We start from the raw sequence: 19,630 nt of genomic DNA, 5'->3' as shown, positions 1-19,630 counted from the left end.
GTTCAAGCCCAACTGTGCCATTGGTGCAAGGTCTTTTTTTCTAATTTCACGCGATGTGGTTACGGAAACCGGTGGTGGCGGCGGACAACATGCAACTGTGCGTGACCTGAAAAGTGCTCTCATAACACCTTTCGCTGTAAGAAGCAGCCACTGGTAAACTCTGCAATGATTACCTGTGGCCACTTTTCCAAACATTTAAAGTGGCTATGGCTATTTGTAGAAAGGGCTTGAAGTCGCGCATTCAACTCGACCGGCTATCACGACTGGTTAAAAAGGTAATAGTGTTAATTTGTACTATTACTGCCTTAAATAATTCTTGTACGCATCTGAAGACGCCTTCCGCCACAGGAAAGGCAACGCCACAAGCAGCACACAGATTCCTTCTTTCTGTGATCTCTAATTACTATTGGACATAATTCTTGAAAACCCCTGTATACTGCTTAAGAGGACGGCTAACAAGTTTGAGTCGTGCTGCTGGGGTATTATAGTGCCCAGTAAAGTTATCAAGGAATCTGAAAATCGGGGAATTGAATCTAAATTTGGGCCACAATTTAACAAGTTCTTTCGCCCTTGGAAAGGAGCAAAGTTAGTGCACTTAGAGTTAACCTGGTATTGCTGCTTTGAGGCAGTAAATTTTGAGATGACGCTGCGATTTGAGATTATCGTTGTATTATTTTTGCATGGCGCGAGATCTGCTGTAAATGGGACGTGTATGTGTTGCACATTTTTAAACAGCCTCTTCGAGACAAAAGTAGTCTTGCTGTACACAGTATTCTTCACTCGGCAAAGAAGCACAGAAACATGATTCTGATAGCCCAATTACCACTGTAAAAATTCCTTCCTGCCTTTTCCTCATTTCATTCTAACTCTCTTGCCGGTCTAAAAACTCGTTATCGGCCCCGCCTTTCTCCATATTCTACCTCCTACTCTTTCTTTCACATATTTATTTTACCTGGTACTAATGTAAAGTAACAGACACCTCGTTTACATAATCAGCCTGCATGATAACTTCGAAGTAGCCATAATACAGCACAAATGAGCCGCAATGGGATGAAAGCTTTTATACCGCTTCACTGCTTCGCAGATTCGCAATAGGCTTGCTTGGGCCCATTTACCTAGTTTCATCTCACATTACTGGTGCACGTTCTGGAAAAAAAAACATGCCGGTGAGTTTATCCCCTTTATATAGTATGGCAATGTTCCCCAAAGGTATGTTCAAAGGTAGATTTTATAGACTATGCATAGAAAAACGAAGAACAAAAAGCTGAACTCTCTTGCATGTAGCTTCGAGGGTCTCAATAATAAAGTAGCCATATATTTCTTTATTTTTTATAAACATAAGCGTAAAATAGAGAGACAAAGCCGTGACTACGTATGTTTTGGTGAAAGATATACAGTGCAATAATTGCTGCACCAACTTTTATACTTCCATTTTCACGTGTTATCTACGTCACTCAAGGAGTGAAATCGCTCATACTGGCTTACGCCCAGAAAACAGCTTACAAAATATCATGAATCCCAGTACATAGAGCACGTGGTTTTTGTTTAGCTTATATAGGGTGTGGAGGTCTAAAAGAAACAAAAATACGCGAATGTTTCCCATTGTCCCCCGTAATATTCAGAAGCACCACTTCATTCGAACGTGCGTGAATAAGATGCTGCGTGAAACTAGGGCAGGTATTTGAAACTTTTGTCGTACTTTCGCGAACACCACCCCCAACTCCCCCCCCCCCCCCCCTTCCTTGTCATCTAAGAAAACAGAGAAAAGGTTACAAAAAAGGCACAGAAATAATAGCAAATACTGTACTCATACTAGCTAATGGAGACACAAACAGTCATAATATATAAAAAGGAGCAACTCTATGAAAGAAAGCAAACAGCAATAAAAGATAGAAAATTGTACAGGGGGGGGGGGATTCCATATTCCATTCTTTGACCGAGACACATATTGCATTTCGTACAAACTGCTATTACAGCTGCCTCGTAGAGGCCTCGGTGCAGTCGATAAGAGTGACCTGGCAACCAGAACGGAGTAATCAGGCGAAGTGCAGCCGTGGTGGCCGCTCTGGGGCAATATGAATACAATAGGCGCCCGCGTGGTGCGACGGGCCATGCCGAGCCTCACGAACCGACCAGCCGTCATGGCACGGGAGCCGGCCCGTATACAGTACAGTATTGCCGGTCTCTGCGGTGGTGGTGATGGTGTTGCGGCGGCATCGCACGCCGATTCCTCCCTGCGGTGCCGTTGCTACCGAAGCGCGGCGCATTGGCTCGGCATGACTGAGCTCGGCTTGGCTTGGCTCGGCTTGGCTTGGCCCGGTCGCTCTCGGCGTCGTTTCGCTGCAATAGAGCTAGCGCCGTGCCGACGTTTCCGTGACAGGCTGGGCCTTTCATTTCCCTCTCACCATTTGTTCTCGGAACACTCGGCTTGGGCCACAGTGTGGCCAGCTTTTGCTGAGCACCCAGCCAGCCGTGAGTAGGGATGTGATTGAGTGCCCAAAGCGTGGTTTGGAAGAGAAGCCGCGGCAAACTACTTTTTTTTTTCAGGAGCTGGAGCTTTTGGGATCGCAACCTACCATTCAAAGCCACTCCAAAGCATCGACTTAATTGTTGCTGCTATCGATAGAGGCACTAATTTAAGCATAACTCTCCCCACAGAGAATGTATTATTCAGTAAACCTGCGTAGGCACGAGCACGTTTCTTTTTTATGAACCTCTAGAAGAGACGCAGCCTGGCATTTAGTTTTCCCTTCCATAGAAGAGGATGCCATTACTTACGCCTTGCCGTGCATGCTCAGGAAGTTTTTTGCTTTGCTACGTGTTTTGTTCGTCCCTTCTTTCTAGCTCACGGTAACCAACATGATTCGGCCCGAGTAATCAATTTGCTTTGCCTTTATAACACGCTCAATTTTTGTCTCCTTTGTTTCTGCTCGTGTTATTTTCTGAAGTGAAACTTCGCCGCTTATCGCTGTCTTCAATGTGGCATCGACGCTGTTCTTCGGTTTTCAAGCTTTTTGCAGTCTTCGAAAGAAATCCGAATTTGAACTTTTATTCGATGGGCATTTACGTTGTTTGAATAATACAATACTCACAACGGTTCATAAATAAAAATGGTCGTACTTTGAATGAAACAAATGTACATAGGCGTGTTTATATTTGACGCATGTGTCTATACGTCGCTTGGAAGCCGTCTGCCAATGTTCGGCACAGCGTTTGTGAAGGGGGACGAGTTACATACTTGGAATGTAGGTATTTTTGTATGTGCCTGAAAATGCACACTATTTCATGGTGCGTATGCACGGACTACGTATAAACTTCTGGTCGCAGATAAAGTGCTATTTATTATATGGCTTTCTTAAACTACCAGTTGCATTTAATGCATTTTCTGAACGATAGAGAAAAAAAACGTAAACCACAAAGATGACAATATCAGACAGACACTATGCTAAGTTTAGTTCACCATTCGAATTTCATTTTATTTACACTGCTCTTGCAAATAACACATTCGAAACTTCCTTTTATTGAATTTATTTAAAAAATTTGAGCACCACAGGCTCAAATAGAGCGCTGCTGTGATATTGAGAAGCTTACATGACAGATCTATTCTCCGCACTCGTAGCTCATTCGAATCGAAGGGTTTTTAGAGGATCACTTTGAGTGTGGTCGTCTCAATAGCCGTGCTCGGTCGCACCCCTTTAATTATTTCGCTCGACAGAAGCTGAGAGCCCGGCTCGATAATTGAGCGTACTGTATGCTTTTGTTCAGTTGTTTTGTTTGTTCGCAATGCTTGCACGCAAAGAAGGTTGGAGAGCTCGCAACGTCCCACATTTTCTTCGACTGCGCCTTGTTTTTTATGTGTGTGCCTTGACTGCTCTTCAAAAAAGTCGCAATACATGGAGCTATAAAAAGATTTGCCTGTGTATTACCCGTATTTATACACGCAGCATACAATACACGGTTGTTGATTATTTGCACTGAATTTTTCTGCGATGTGATCTTAAAGTTCCAGAAATGCAATCATGTTCTCGATGTCAGGACAACGGTGAATTGTTTTACAAAACAGGCAAGGCTGAGTGCTAAAAACAAAGTCATACGTATTAATAAAGTGAAACTTACGGGACCCTAAAGCTGCGACTTTAGGAGTTAACGCGATCGCGATATCCTGTTTGCAGTGCGTTCTTCAAGCACTTTGTGCATGAAACCTTTTTCGAATTTGCTGTGCACCCACTACGTAGCCTTAAGAGAATAGGCGCAGTAGTGTGCGTGCCTTTTGTATTGAGGTACCGGTTTTCAACCACGGAGTCATTATGATAATCACCTATTCTGATGCACGTTGGCAGTGGACACTTGTGCCACGCAATATTAATGCAATATTTAATGTTGCACTGTGAAACCTGTATACAGGACGCGTGTGTTTGGGAAGCATGAAAGTTGCTTTCACTGCATTTCCAAGCAGAGGAAGTTATTTTCACTGTTTTCACAAGCAGAAGCGTGGCCGTGTGGTAGAACATCCGCTTGCCACGCACGCAAACGACCCGGTTTCGATCTTCACTCGAACACAAACAACCCGCGTGCAGTCCTCACTCTGCTTCAAGGTCTTTTTATTATTTTTTAGTTTATTTGCATCGTTCTAGGATTTTCGGTTACACATAAGACGACGTGTTCAGTAGCCAAAACACCCTCAAGCTGATTGTATCTGCTTTTCCCCCCTGGTCTCCCACAACATTGTGTTGTAAATAAATAAATAAATAAATAAATAAATAAATAAATAAATAAATAGATAAATAGATAGATAGATAGATAGATAGATAGATAGATAGATAGATAGATAGATAGATAGATAGATAAATAAATAAATAAATAAATAAATAAATAAACGATGAGTTTTCACTCACAACCGACGATGCCAATACCAAAATTTCTGCGAAACGAGCTCCTTAACGTTGTCGCGCTAATACAGAACCTCGTATGAGAAGCAATCAAACAACGTGTCACGTGGTAAGAAGGTCTTCGGGGTATGTACCCTGCACACATTTAATGCGTAAGTAGTAGAATAGCACCTGCTTGACAGTAGAGGGAGAAGAGAAATGAAAACAACTTTATCGTCTTAGGAGAAAGGGGCTGCGGGAAGGTGAGGGATCCTACTCGCGCTTGACCATGCAGCTACACATTTTCCGCAACCACCTCGGCCCACCTCAAAATAGCCTCCTGAAAGCCGGGGCTGTAGCTGCGCATGGCAGCCTCCCACAGCTTCCGACGACTTAGTTATTTACGGAGGCTCGGTGGGGATTTTTACTGTTGTCAAATATTATTTTCGTACACTGCACATCACCTTTTTTTTCAATTGTTTTTCAACTCTCCTTGTGTTCTACACAAGAATAATCAAGAAGTTCGAATTGAAGTGGAAATCAGGATTGAGGTTTACTCGTGAGTAATTACCACATAAAAGAAGACAGGAACGCTGAACGACTATCACCACATATATTATGCGCTGCGTTGTTTCATCTTTATTGATGTTTGGGCCTGATACACCACCGTGGCGCTATATACTATCTTTCTCTTGTTTACAATATGTAAGTGTTTGCCTTCAGATGAAAATATATAGGTAACCGCTTCGAATCGCTTCATGGTAGTGAAGTTCGCATTTTATCCGCGACTAGTGCAAACCAAGACAGGAGAATCACCACTCACGATTTAGGTCCAGCGACACCGATGTGGACACAGGCACGGTCTGGTTGTTGTTGGAGGCCTGGCAGCGGTACGTGGCCATCAGGTCCGAACGCTGCAGTTTGCCTATAACTAGGTCATTGCGTACGACGCCTTCTCCCGCTGGCGAGTACGAATCGTCAACCATCTCGCCACCGAGCCACCATGTGACCTGAGGTGGAGGCCGACCTGCGTAAACAAAAGACAAACAAACAAACGTTGTGGCTGGTAAAGAGGTAAATGACAAACTCAGTGAGACGGAAGTGAGGGGCCGAGCATATCGCGATACGTGAATGAATGAAATATGTTAGCTGATTTGCATCAAGTATATGTGATTGGAACAGCACGTTGATGGATGCTTCACTGGACGGCGTATTTGATCTTAAGAGTACCTTGACAGCAATAAAGTTGCGTATGTTGGCGAAATATTCACAGAAGTGCAACTTAAAAACGAACGTCTGCATTGGTACTTTTACAACTACCTTCATATATTTGGAGCACGCTCAATAATAATGAACGAGACGAATGAGCATAACGTATTTTTTGTGCATAAAAGCTATATAAATAAAACACCTTACATGAAGTCATATTTGGCGTGATACCACACGTTCTAAACTGCACAATATATAAGATTTGAATAGTGGCTCCTGAATAATAGAGAAAATACTTCTTGCTGCTGTGGCAATCGAGTTTTCTCGATGATAAAATTGAATAATTGTGGGTTACGGCATTTTACTTATTGGCCTCCCACTCTTGTGCGCGTATATATGTGAGTATCTATACAAATCTATATTTGTATGCGTGGTCTTTCATGGTTTGAAGTTGTGGGAAGTGAAATACCACAATGCGTTATTTCCTGCGTGTGTCGTTCGCTTATTGTGTTTGTGTGTATTGTGCTCTTAAGTTTGTGGAAAAAAGTTGCGACTAGAATAAGATTTTCCTGTACATGTAAGCCTTCTATGATCTTACTTGGGCGTGTACCGGTTGAATATTCGTCATACGCTGATAAAAATAGTGGAGTTAGTAAGTGCGACCATACTCTAACAAAAATAATTACGCAGAAAGAATGTTTTTAACCGAAACTTCACTGTGGACAAACCCTTTCGAATACCTAAACGCAAAGAATACTTAAAATGCAGCTACACATTTCACGCAGTTCTTGATGCATACGGATATCGAGTTTTCCTGGACAAGTGCAACATATAATAATCCTAGAGACCACGCTGCGCAAGCATCTATCTTGTACTTGTTTTCAGTCTATGATATAAGAACACATTAAAAACTCGGAGGGCGTTTGAGGTTGGCCTTCAAGAGTAAAATGCGATAGCGTAACCGGGCTCCTTGTGCATCGCCTCCTCAATAATTAGCCTTGCTTCTTCTCTTGGTGCATGCTTTAACCATGGCGTGAGAAAACGAACGCCTGAGCGTGTAACATTCATCGTTTTTAACTATCCTAAATTGCCTACTGCAAGTGCGGTTGTTAGGTGCTCACTACCAAATAGTGTCTCCCTTTTGCGTGTTGCCTCACGCGATCGTTAAGCCACATGCGAATCTATGCAATCGCTCACTTTGTTGAAGCTGTTGCAGTCGATCATGATTAAATATATTAGAGCACTTTTGAAAGGATGGGCTCTTACAACACCCACTCGTTGTCCAATCTACGTATTGTGAAGCCTTTCAAGATTATATGTAACCGCCACGCAATATTACAAGCCTTATAAATGCTCCTTGATGTTTGTGACATTCATAGAAAGTTTTCTGTCGAATCAGATCCAGCAAACTGCGTGGCTCCATGGTAGCACACCTGCTTGCCACGCAGAGTGCCTATGTTCCATTAGCACAGGAACCGAAGCTTTTTTTAGTTACTTTACTTAAATCCTCCTTGATCTTTCGGTGACGGAGAAAATATTTTCCTCAGAACCTACAACGCCGACACCAAAACCGGAATTTCAGGGAAACCAGCTCTTTAAGGTGTCGCGTTATTAAGCATAAACACAGTACGAAAACTGTGTCGCGACTACAGCGATGTGCTAACACTAATGTCGCGTTGAAAAACAGTGAACGCATTTGTGCGTTCGCAGTCATTTGTTTTATTTAAATGACCACGACACTAAACCATCACTTTAAATGTACTGCAAATGCGCGATAGGTGTGCAATACTGTTAGACATAGAAACATTAACAGTCCATGTGAAGTGTTGCTGATAGGACTTGATTTTACATGTGTGCGCCACTCCGTGAATAAAATTATTATTTCTCTTGCTGACAAATATACAAGACGTAAACATAGGGCAACTAGCAATTTTATTGAAAAAAAAAAGAATTAGAGAGTCTTTTCAGCGTTGTGGAGCTGAATATTTCCATATAAAATCCTTCGTTTTAAAATAAGTATTTATAATGACTGTGTTTTTTTGTACAATCCTCAGCGATTTAACCAGAACAGTTTAGGGCTAACTAATGCACATACTTCAGTTTAAACCGCTTAAAGCTCGGGTCATGTAGGGGGGATTTTGACTCAAATGTGAATGTCAGACCAAAAATTATCATTTGGAGACAAATTTTTTGTGATATGTCATGGTTATCTCAAGCTATGACGCACACGAGCCGATGTATTAAAAATGACGTCACGTTTGTATCAGTGAGTACAGTATATTATACTCCTATGCTTGAAAGTATTTGCAAGATACTGAAGAGACATCAGAAAAAAATGCATACATCAGTTCTGATTAGACGCTACAATATAGCTCCAAAGTCGTGTAGGGCAATTTGATCTATATATTAAACTATATGTATAATATGAGGCCACCTCGTCTTCATATAATGCATGAAATTTTGTGCATAAACACATAAAAGAGTGTTGTTTAGTTTGCATCGTCCCAAATGCCGGAAATGGCCGAGTAAAGGCCACAATGTGAGACAATGTCTGGACGTGGTGCTTTGGCTTTGCCACAGTTACACTCTCATAAAGGTGGTGCACGCTTTGCAAAAACTTGTTGCTGGTTTTGGTTTTACCGCAGTAGCACTTTTATAAAGTCACTTCAATACAGTAACCTTATCAATTCAAGTTTGAACATCGTGCCTGGTTAAAGTAAAACTGTCAGGTTCTTGTACAGTGAAATGAAAACACGGCTAGTAAGGATGGAGGTGATCAGCCATCTTTGCGGTGCTAGCGCTTCATTTCTTATCATTATTCAGAGACTATGAGATTGCAACCACACCGCCTGGTCATTCTGCTCTTCTTATTGACAAGTGGTAATGAAAAATTCCAGTATATCCACACAAAGAATGATAATTAGTGTAGCGAAGCGTCCGTGCTTCCATCCATCTGTCTGTCCTTCTATTGAACAATTCAAGAATCACCAATTCGCATTTTTCATCATGTATTATTCATATACAAGTACCACCACCCAACCGACATTCGAAGGACTGAAAGAGAGGTGGCCACCTACTACTACCACTACTACTACTTCATAAATTATGACACACGGCTTAAGGAGCTTCGCTTCTAAAAACGCATCACCCACAAGGTATTGTTGAAAATTGCCCTGTAGTAGCGAGCAGCCTTCGCGGCCATAAGTGTCTTTCTCTCTCTCTCTCTCTCTCTCTCTCTCTCTATATATATATATATATATATATATATATATATATATATTTATATATATATATATATATATATATATATATTCACCTCAAATTCCATTCTGTAGTGAACAGGCTTTGTGCTTTAGCTTTGCCGCAGTAGCAAACTTGTGAAGGTGGTGAACGCTTTGCAAAAACTTCTGGGACGCAGATGCTCAAGATGATTTTTTCTTAGTACAGAAAACTAAGCGCTCCTATAAAAAAAATCTTAGATAATTTTGTATGACACTTCTTGCTCTTGAAACCGGAGGACAAAACGCCGACAAGGCTGTAAAGATAATTGCATTTAGCGCTTAAAAGGAAACATGTTTTTCAAAAATGAAACAAAAACTCAAATTTTGCTTTCTAAAAGCCAGAACTCAACACTAGGAAGCGATACAGCAGTTCTATAAAAAGAACCTCTCAAAATATTCGAAATGGGAATTGACTGTTCTAGGTACTATTTGACGCGAAGCTGTATAATAGTTACAGGTTACAAAACATCCTAAAGTTTTCTTAAAAGTGTGTGGCCTGCACATCAATCAACCATTCTCGCTTTAAATCTGCCTTATATACATTGGACATACATTTTATGCTGTCTCTTAAAACTGGTATATAAAACTAGAACTTGAAAGTTTAATATTCATTCAAAATTCTGGGCTTTGATTTAAAACACTTATTAATTGACTGTTTATTAGCTGTTGGGCTGGCAATGAAGAGACATACAGCTTTTGTTGGCAGTACTAGCAATTGTGTTTTGTAAAACTCTCGTGTTATTTTAGGGTGCTTTGTTAACAAAATGAAGCTAATCCCGATACATCGTAGAAAGCACGATAAAATGAAGCTATTAATTTGAGTTTTCAAGGCATTTCCGGTGACGCGAGATCTGGGAACTAACAAGAAAAGTCATTCATCTTTTGAGTTCTGTGCTCTGTGTGTTTTGTTTCTAAACTGTGCGTATACATTCAGGTTTGATACCGTAATGGGTTTAGCATCGTTTCATTGTTTGCTAGTATAAAGAATGACTATGCATACACTAACGCCAAGCATGCACTGCAATTTGGGTTATCAGCAGATGAACGAGTTGTCACTAACCTCCAAGTGCTTTGCAGACAAGCGTGAGAGAGGAACCTTCATTGAACGGCCCAATAATTGGACGGTTGCGTAATGGCTCTCCCGTCCTGTTTGTTATCAGGACTTCCGTTGGAGGCACTGAAAAAACAGCGAAAAAAATAGCGAAATCAGTTACGAAATGCTTGTTGTGTGGACACGTCTCACTTATTAACAACAAATGGTAGCGTACATAAGCAAAGAAAACTGCATTGTTTACACGTGGTATTACTCAGTTTCCTGATTTAGTGGAGTGAAGTTAACTTCATTACCAACAAGGTTTGCTTCATGACCTAGATGATTTAAGAGCAAGAAAAGGCTTCGACAGTAAGTTTTGCGGAAACTCGCAAGGTGGCGAAAGGGTTATGAAGCTCCTAGGAAATGCGTTGTTCTTTTTTCTCAGAAATACGTACTGCTTTCCATGTGCATTCGTCTAGAATCTGTGGGAATTGAGGCTGGCCCGCTGCCTTTGCGCGGGCTTTCCCGCCTTTTCTGCCATTCTCATGTCCCGACATGTCTGCCCTCCTTTGCTGTCAGCCGCGCTGGGAAGGGCGGAGTGACGTTTAACTCCCTCACCCGGTAGCGGATGTTGACTGTGGCGCCGCGCGGGGAGCCTCCCGAGAGGTTTTCGCGCGCTGCGTCGGGAGCGGCGAGTACAGTCCGGGACTTCAAACGGTGCAACGGGCTATTTGCAACGGGCTGTACTGCGTTTGGTGTTGCCACAATAAAGTGTTGCGACTTGAGCAGTATCGTGTTTCCCGCCACGGCGACGGTTAACGCGTGCCCTGCGGCTCGCTAAGACCGAACCCACGCTGGTGGCCGTACTCCTTCGGGATACGTGTACACCACAAATCACATAGTCGTCAATTATCCATTTATCGAGAAAATGACTTGATGGTGTTTCACATGTTTTAGTGGTTACCCTATTGTATATTGCAGTGGGGACATGCGTCCACACTTAGAGGCAGCTATTATCTTTGTTTGCGTCAGCCATACAGTCTATGTTTCCGTATGTCGACGACATCATTGAAAAGGTTTTAATTTTAGTGCAACGCAACAATAACGCGGATAGTCGATAATCATTAAATCATATCAATGGCACATAAGGTGTATTGCTTTGGAAGTGTAGTTACTTTTATGTCCCTGCCGTAGCGCGCTGCAAAGCCTTCGGCACATAACGGAAATCGGCAACGTGAGAGTTCAGCCAATGGTCGCTAAAGGTTGTAATGTCACAGTGGGCGTGATATGTGAAGTGGATCTTTACATCCCAGCTAATGACCTGTCAGTAATAATAAAGCCAGCTTCAGATGGCACTCGCATCACGAACATCACCAGACTTGGCAACTCACGCAGCTTGAGGCTTATGTTCGAGGGAGACAGCCTACCCTCGTACGTCAAAGTTGGCTATGTTCGCCACTCAGTACGTCCATACATTCCAAAGCCACTGCAATGCTACAAGTGTTTCAAGATAGGACACGTGAAAGGTGTCTGTGAGAACAATGTTGTGTGCCCGCGTTGCACTGAATCTCATTCAAAAGACGCCTGCGGTTCCACCGTGTTACGATTTCCAAACTGCCGCGGCGCTCATGAAGCCTCATCTAAAGATTGCCCACAGGTGCGAAACAAGCACGCTGTACTCAAGCAAACAGTGTTCCGATTCCGCTTTCAAGAGCGGACGCGGCGAGGCAGATTCGTCAACTGGCCCGAAGTCTCACACTGACTGAGTGGAACACCCCAGGCATACGACGTACAATACTACACGAACGTGACCCTTCACTATGACTCCGGCCTCCACCAGGCCTACATCGACGTGAAGCTTCGCTTCTTGACCGCCTTTGGCTGGAAGTTGCTTTCACGAAAGCTTATACCACGTTAATCAGAATGACTGACAGTGCGGCATGCGATGCTTGCGGCACCGATGAAAATATCTAACACCTTCTGTGCCACTGTCCTCGATTTGCCTCAGACAGAAAAGTACTTGCCAACGCAATGCGGCGACTGGCTGATCGGCCTCTTTTTGTGCAGGTGATATTACAGCAGCGTCCACATCTCTCGACAGCCCACAAGGCAGTGAAGCCCCGCTGTGTTTCCTGAGAAAGACGGGTTTGTGTGAACGCCTCTGACTTGCGGTGAACTTCTACACGCAGCAGTGGAATTACTGCCAGTTTCTCCTTTTTTTTCTTTTTTTCTCTTCCCCCTTCCTCATCTTTCTTGTCCCCTTCCCTAATCCCTCAGTGTAGGTAGCCAACCAGATGTCTTTCTGGTTCACTTCCCTGCCTTCGCCCTTTTGTTGCTTCCTTCCGTGACATTTAATAAAAAAAATTATGACTTTTTGAAATTATTTTCATTTTGTTGCCGTAGCATCACACTGCAGGCAAGACACGGGATTTAAGTGCTGTTGCTTTGCATGCAATGTAGATTACCATCGCTATTCTGTTCATATTTATCCATTCCCGCTCCTGCTTGACCCGCCGAAGGATAGTTCGGCCGGAGAGGAAGGAAAAATTTAGGAAAAGGGCTGGAGTAATCATCAATCACATGCCAGGTTGGCTGCCCTACACTTGGATATTGCGTTAATGAAGTACGATAGAAGAGTTAGACGGGAGGAAAATGCTTAGGAATGTTCGTAATGGCACGGATAATGCTACAGGTGACGTGCTCACCAATGACGTTGAGGCGCACAATCCTGTTCTGGGTGCGGGACCTCTTGTAGTCGACCCGGCAGCGGTACTCGCCGTCGTCGACGTCCCGCACGGGCTGCAGCTGCAGAGTGGCCATAGAGCCCGTCCGATTGAAGTAGGCGCGCGAGCCGAGCGAGTCGTCCACAAACGTTCGCTCGGCGTCGGGTGGCGAGTTGCGCGCGTCCAGACTGAAGATGGGAGTCCCCGAGTCCCCTCGGTACCATAGAACCAGCGCCACGGCATCGTCCAGCGTCGGCGGCGTGATGTTACACGGTAGTGAGGCCGATCCACCGACCAGTGCGCTCCTCTCTGGGTACTCTGCGATTAGACGAAAAAGAGGACACGAACGCATTACTGAATGTGAAATAGTGACCTCATCGACTCCCTCATATTTTAGTTTATGAAGAATTACTTCAAAGAATGCAAAAAAACAAAGAAAAACAAGCAAGCAAACGAATGAATGTATGAAGAAACAAAGAAGCATGCATGTAAACAATCATGCAGTCGAACGATTTCCCCTATCCTAACCAAACATTTACATTTTCTGTCATCTCAGGAACACTCTGCAGAGTGCTTACATGCATTAGATTGCTTCGGGCATCTCATCTACATAAAATGGTGGCTTGATTCAGCATTGCAAACCAAACGTATGCTTAGAAACGGTGTGTCCAAACTAACCCACGACGCATCTTTGTGTAAACATGACAAACGTTTTCGGGTACCTCAGGTTATGAGCACCGTTTCGTACTAGTTTCGTACGTTTGTTTATTCATCAGTCTGCTAGCGGAATTAGTGACTGGTTGTTGGAATGTTTGTTTAGGTAGACTTTGCACCACTTGTTGTTGTCTTCTGCTTCTGGTATAATTGCTCCATTTTTTTGGCAAATGAACAAGGTTAACGACGCAATCGCGGGCCATTTGACCTTTACGCCATTGCTACAAAGGAACCTTGTTTTAATTATGGAACCAATTCAATAAGCACTGAGAATTTAAAGCAAACGAGCAAACGAACAAATTCAATAACCAGGAAGGCTTCCGAAAAAAGCCGAAAGTATTTGACAGATACACAAAACTAGCAAGTAAAAAGGAAGCTGTTTATTGTACCGCTCATAAGTTGCGTACACGTGCATTGTTGATAACTTTGTGAACTGATATGAATATAATGTGCGTAGTTCTTCACTCGTTCTTCTTTAACTTAATTCATGTGAATGTGTACCTCTTATCTACAGTGAAGGATTATTTCGTCAGTGTCTGCGGAGTTTTTGCAATCAACCCGTTTTACCTAGCTGTCTTTGATTACTCAAATGGTTTACACCTTGAAATAAAAAGGAAACAATTCGCCCTATTACATTTGTTTCACGCTTTTCAAGACTGCAAGGAGCAATAACCAGATAGAGCCAATAATAGTACTACGTTTTACAAAACCTATTTTTTCTCGTGTATTTTATTACCTACACGCCTAATTTTCTTGCAGTACATAATCATTACCGCCTCATACAAATCTCATAATAGCGGTCATTGAGCGACATAAATTGTTTTGAATATTTATTATTTTCTACAATGATCACTTGGAAAAAATAAAGACTACTAGTAGAACAACCAGTTGCGCTGCTCATGATTTTAAAAAAAAACAGCATCTGTTTACTAGGCACAGGCCACTTAAATAGAAACTCGCAGAAAGGACCTGAGAAAGCACAGTAGACTGGTAGTGTCACCTGGCTGCAGATAAGTTTTAAGCTAGTGCAAATATTCTGTTTTTTTGTGAATATCGATGCAGATCACATTGATATAAGCGACGAGAGTTCGATATATGCATATGTTTAGGCACGCACTGAGGCTAAATTCAATATTGTTGAGTCACATGTGCCATAATTTCGAGGCGCCCTCAAATGCTTGAACCGACTAGACTTTGCCGATAACCTTTCATGAAATAGTCCTGATTAGGTTCAGAAATATATTAGGCAGTGTGCCCATAACACTGTACAGTTGTTTGCCCCACCGCAGTGGTCTGGTGGCTAAGGTACTCGGCTGCTGGCCCGCAAGTCGCGGGATCAAATCCCGGCTGTGGTGGCAGCATTTTAGATGGAGGCGAAAATGATGTAGGCCCGTGTGCTCAGATTTGCGTGCGCGTTAGAGAACTCAAGGTGGTTGGCATTTCCGGAGCCTTCCACTACGACGTTTCTCATAATTATATGGTGGTTTTGGGACGTTAAACCTCACATATCGATCAAGTGTACAGGTGTTTTGAAGAAGGACGGTTTTTTATGTAAAGAACACTGACTATAAACGAACTCATTCTATTGAGGAATGTCTTTAGGTTGCGAAAGAAATAAAGTACAAAGTCACATGACTTTTTTTTGCGACATAAACTTTTAGCGTCGTCCTGCCATGATCTCACGTGAATTCAATTTAATATTGTCACGGGGTCGTGACGTGGCCGAAGACAGGAGACTTCGTGTTGGGACTTAACTTGTTATTTGGGCGAACCTGTGCCCGATAAACGGAAAGTCCAATTACAGCAGCAGTCTCGCACAGATAGCAGTCTCGGACTGAAAGCGGCGAACGGAGCGTCGGCCTTCGATCAACAACTGACAAGCGGCGAAGCGCGTCGGCATTTATACTCTTGCCGTCGAATGTTCTAGCGTTATCGCTGGCGGTGGCGTAGGTTCCAGAACAATCTGTACCGTTCGCACAGTGGGCGTGATCTTATCGAAATGATCTACTACAGTCCGGAACCTTCTCGAAAACTGCAGGCGCGGTTTGCGCTGAGAATCGTGTGGTGTTTTGGGACGATAACAAAAACTCGGGAAATGGAACGTGGCAATATTTGTGAATTTCCTGAAAATAGCTTTTTTATGAAGTAACAAATCTTCGCAAAACATTTATAGAATAAGAGAACTGTTTTTTAACTGGTATTCTACTTTAAAAGTAACCTTAGCTGTGGACACGTGTTAGGGCTGACTTTCTTTCGAAAGAAATTAAATCCCAACTACAGCGTCGCAACAAAGCAGCAGCACTGTACATATTTTAAATTTATTGCATAGCGCTGTCAAGTGCAGCGAATAGGCTTTTTGTTTCAGCAGACAAGACTAATCCTAATGATCTTTACTGACGATGTCATTTGCCTGCTTATGCTTAAATAGAGATACGCTTAGAAACGAAAAAGAAAGTGGCGTTCACTTTCCAAGTTTCTAGGGCTGGTGCGACGCTGCCATTTCATTCGATGCCGATTAGCGTGACAGCTGCTTATCGAAAAAAAGCAAAAAAAAAATGGTAATAGACTTTGGAACCTTGATCAAATCGAATGCTCCCTAAGTTTACGACAGACATATTTAGAGTACTTTCATCAGATCAAGATAAAATAATTATGACTTCTCTGATTTTCACACAGGGACGAACAAAGGGACGCCAAATGAACGTCGACGTCTTGAAATTCAATCAGGCAGACGAGGTCTGACTAATAGCGACATTTCGAACCGTGTAGCAATATCTACCATGTCAAACCTGCCGGGCCTTCAGTTATTAAGTTACTACGCAAAGGGGCACCAGAAACGTCACTGCAACAATAGTTAGCTATCAAGATTTTCTGGAGCAATACTCAATTTTGCGCCTAATTATTTCATGAGATGTAGATATAGGTGGCAACGACCGAGCGAAAGTGTCATATTAGAAGTTTAACTATCATTAAGTTCTGCTGCAGGAAAATAGTACATAGCTACCATGCGAAAACGCCATCGAGATGTCGTTTTCGCATGGTAGCTATGCAAGACAACGGTCTTGCATAGCTACTGCTTTCGTAACATGCAAGACAACGGTCTTGCATGTTACGAAAGCAGCCCCTCTTAAGCCGAACATGAGAGTACTAAAACAATATCCATTGAAAATATATCCAAATGGCCCTTACTCTAAAGTAAAAGAGTGATATTTTTCTTCCAGTACAAAAACCTCACAGTTCTTATATCAATTAGTATTTTATTAAAATTCAATTGCACAATAGGCAGATTAAGTAGGCTTGTCACAAACTAACTTCAAAAGGTTTTCGCGTGCCTGCCGGGAGGTCATTTTGCAATCAGTTCATACGATTACTGACAAGGTTTTGATGCACTCCGAAAGCGGCATTTTTTTTGTTTCCCTGGTGGGCACTACTTAAACTATACGCACAACAGAGCCACACAATGGCTATAAATTATTTTACTTTACAAGAATATTAAACGACGCAGACCACCGGGGAAGAATTTGTGAATGAAAGGAGCATTCTTTACTTTTGCCTATTCTTGCTCGGTGGTTTGCGTCTTCCAATTTTCTTTAACATGCACCAACTAGCGCAACATCAAGTTTCACTAAGGAATAGTTTGCTTTGATTTTACTGTTTTCACCGTCCAGCATCTGCAAAACAGCCCCACAGCAATAGACTTTATCACGAGTCAACACAAAGCTTTGGGTTTGCAAACTCTGCGTCCTGAATGTAGATTAAATCCCACAAATAGCGGTCAGAGACTCCTGACGACAAATCACTCGTTGCTGTTGATGTAAACTACGTGCGAATGACAGCAAACTGAGAGCTGTTAATAGTGTGCCTTGAGTTGCTGTCTTTCCGTGACGTCAGGCGTGTTCCCACATCGCCGCGAAGCCACACCATCGATACCAAAAGCAAAACTATTGTTTTAAGGTAGCTGTATTGAAACATACATTTAATGCATTCCCAAGAATAACTACGCTATTGATACTTTTATACCCTTGCTTGCGTTGTTTCGCGGTACCGAGGTGTATTTATTTCAATTTAGTCACAGCTTTTTTTTATTCGTGGAATATTTATTTCCAAGCAGCTACCTCACCAATTCTTACCGAAGCCATGATAGGGACACTAGCAGTGCCAAATAAAGAAATCCAAAGACAAATTACACATAACATTTGCATCCAAACGCAAAAAGCCACCAGAACTCAGCATTTATGTTATTGTGAGTAGATCATGTTACAGCAGAATCAGCTTCAGCCTTTGGTATTTTTTGTTCACAGTGCATGGTGTTAACAACTTTTGCTTTAGATTTCGTACTAAAAGGACAAGAAAATATTTACAGGCTCCCCCATGATCTCTATGATAAGTAAATAATAATAATAATAATAATAATAATAATAATAATAATAATAATAATAATAATAATAATAATAATAATAATAATAATAATAATAATAATAATGTATCGCTCATTTCGCAAGAAAGTAGTACATATACCAGGCCTGCCAAAGCACAATAAGGCTTGAGCGCCAGTGCCTGGCAGCACTGGCACAGGAATGATGTACCAAACAGAAAATACAGGAATCTATTTGGCATTTGATGTTTCAAATCAGAAGTAACTTTCGACTTAATCTGCTAACCTGGAGGTTGCAGATTAACCTGACTACGGCAGCTGCATTTTTAATTGGAGCGAAAATAGTTGAGGTATGTGTACTTAGATTTAGGTATACACGTTAAGCACTCCACGGGGCCAACAATTCCGGAGCCCTCCACGACGGCGTCTCTTATAATCATATGGTGCCTTGATTATGGCGGGTTTGGGACGGTAAACACGTTATGCAGAGTTAAATCATTTGACGTTCGACGAGAAAAGCTTTTTTATAACGTTGCTAAAAATGACAGCGTCAATTCTTTACATAACATAAGAGCGAGTGTGCAGTTATATGTGCGTGTGCTATACTTAAAATCATACCTTACCCTTCCCTTCATTACCCTCTCTGTCCCTTCGTAAAACAAGTGGGGCATGTGATTAGTCATTTACAACTGAAATAATGAAATTGCATAGGTGACACTTTCTAAATAAACTTTAATCAAGCTACTCTATGGAATTTCATTCTCTTACTTCAGCCTCTTCTGCTTTTTTCTGCGCACCCAATTGCGCTCGCAAATGATCGTTAAAACATTGCCTACATGAGTTAGCAAAAGTGCACGTTACGAAACATCACGTGAGCTGCTGGATGAATGCGTTGCTGAGCGAGTTGGTGCAGCGTTTAATAACAAAAGTAGGAAGCAAAAAAAAAAAGACAAGACATAGCTAGGAGACAATTAGACAGGATCGAGCTCCTGTTCCTGTATATATATACTTGTCTTTCGAGTCTTTTTTTTTTGCACTCTACTTTTGTTTTTGGACCTATACTTGATGTGAGGTTGTGAGTTAACGTAGTTGCAAAGCTTGCCAACATTACGGCTATCATTATTATTCGGCCCTTAGTGTGGAAGCGCACAAGGCTAGAGGCTCCAAAACTTATCTCTTCGGGATTTACAATGAAATTGGGACAGGTCACGGCACAAGATGATAAATGGATCCCAGCGCTGACCAGGAGCCTGCCAATTTTCATTCCTGTGTATCAAATAGATGTGTGCCAATAAATAAAAGTACCGCATTCGCACAGGAACATTATGAAAACTTGCGTAGGTCGACAGCGCTTTTGGAGTAAACAGTCTTTTCAGTGAAATCTGATTGGAACCTACAAAATTATTTCCGTGGAGACAAGCCGTTAC

General features: G+C 42.2%; 1 protein-coding gene across 4 annotated transcripts in view; it reads right to left on the bottom strand.

The window, feature by feature from the left end:
- LOC119172588 (neural cell adhesion molecule 2) overlaps positions 1 to 19,630 on the bottom strand; it is a 227,326-nt gene that overhangs the window by 83,092 nt on the left and 124,604 nt on the right. For all 4 annotated transcript variants that reach the window (XM_075892548.1, XM_075892551.1, XM_075892550.1 and 1 more), the window contains 3 exons: positions 13,097 to 13,432; positions 10,419 to 10,535; positions 5,692 to 5,895 (listed from right to left, as the gene is read on the bottom strand). In XM_075892548.1, the coding sequence (XP_075748663.1) occupies positions 5,692 to 5,895; positions 10,419 to 10,535; positions 13,097 to 13,432 (657 nt within the window). The remainder of the gene's footprint in view (positions 1 to 5,691; positions 5,896 to 10,418; positions 10,536 to 13,096; positions 13,433 to 19,630) is intronic.

Source organism: Rhipicephalus microplus, chromosome 4 (assembly GCF_043290135.1).
Source record: "Rhipicephalus microplus isolate Deutch F79 chromosome 4, USDA_Rmic, whole genome shotgun sequence".
Taxonomy (NCBI): domain Eukaryota; kingdom Metazoa; phylum Arthropoda; class Arachnida; order Ixodida; family Ixodidae; genus Rhipicephalus; species Rhipicephalus microplus.
The sequence above is the reverse complement of the archived record's forward strand: the minus strand, read 5'-3'. Positions and strand labels throughout refer to the sequence as shown.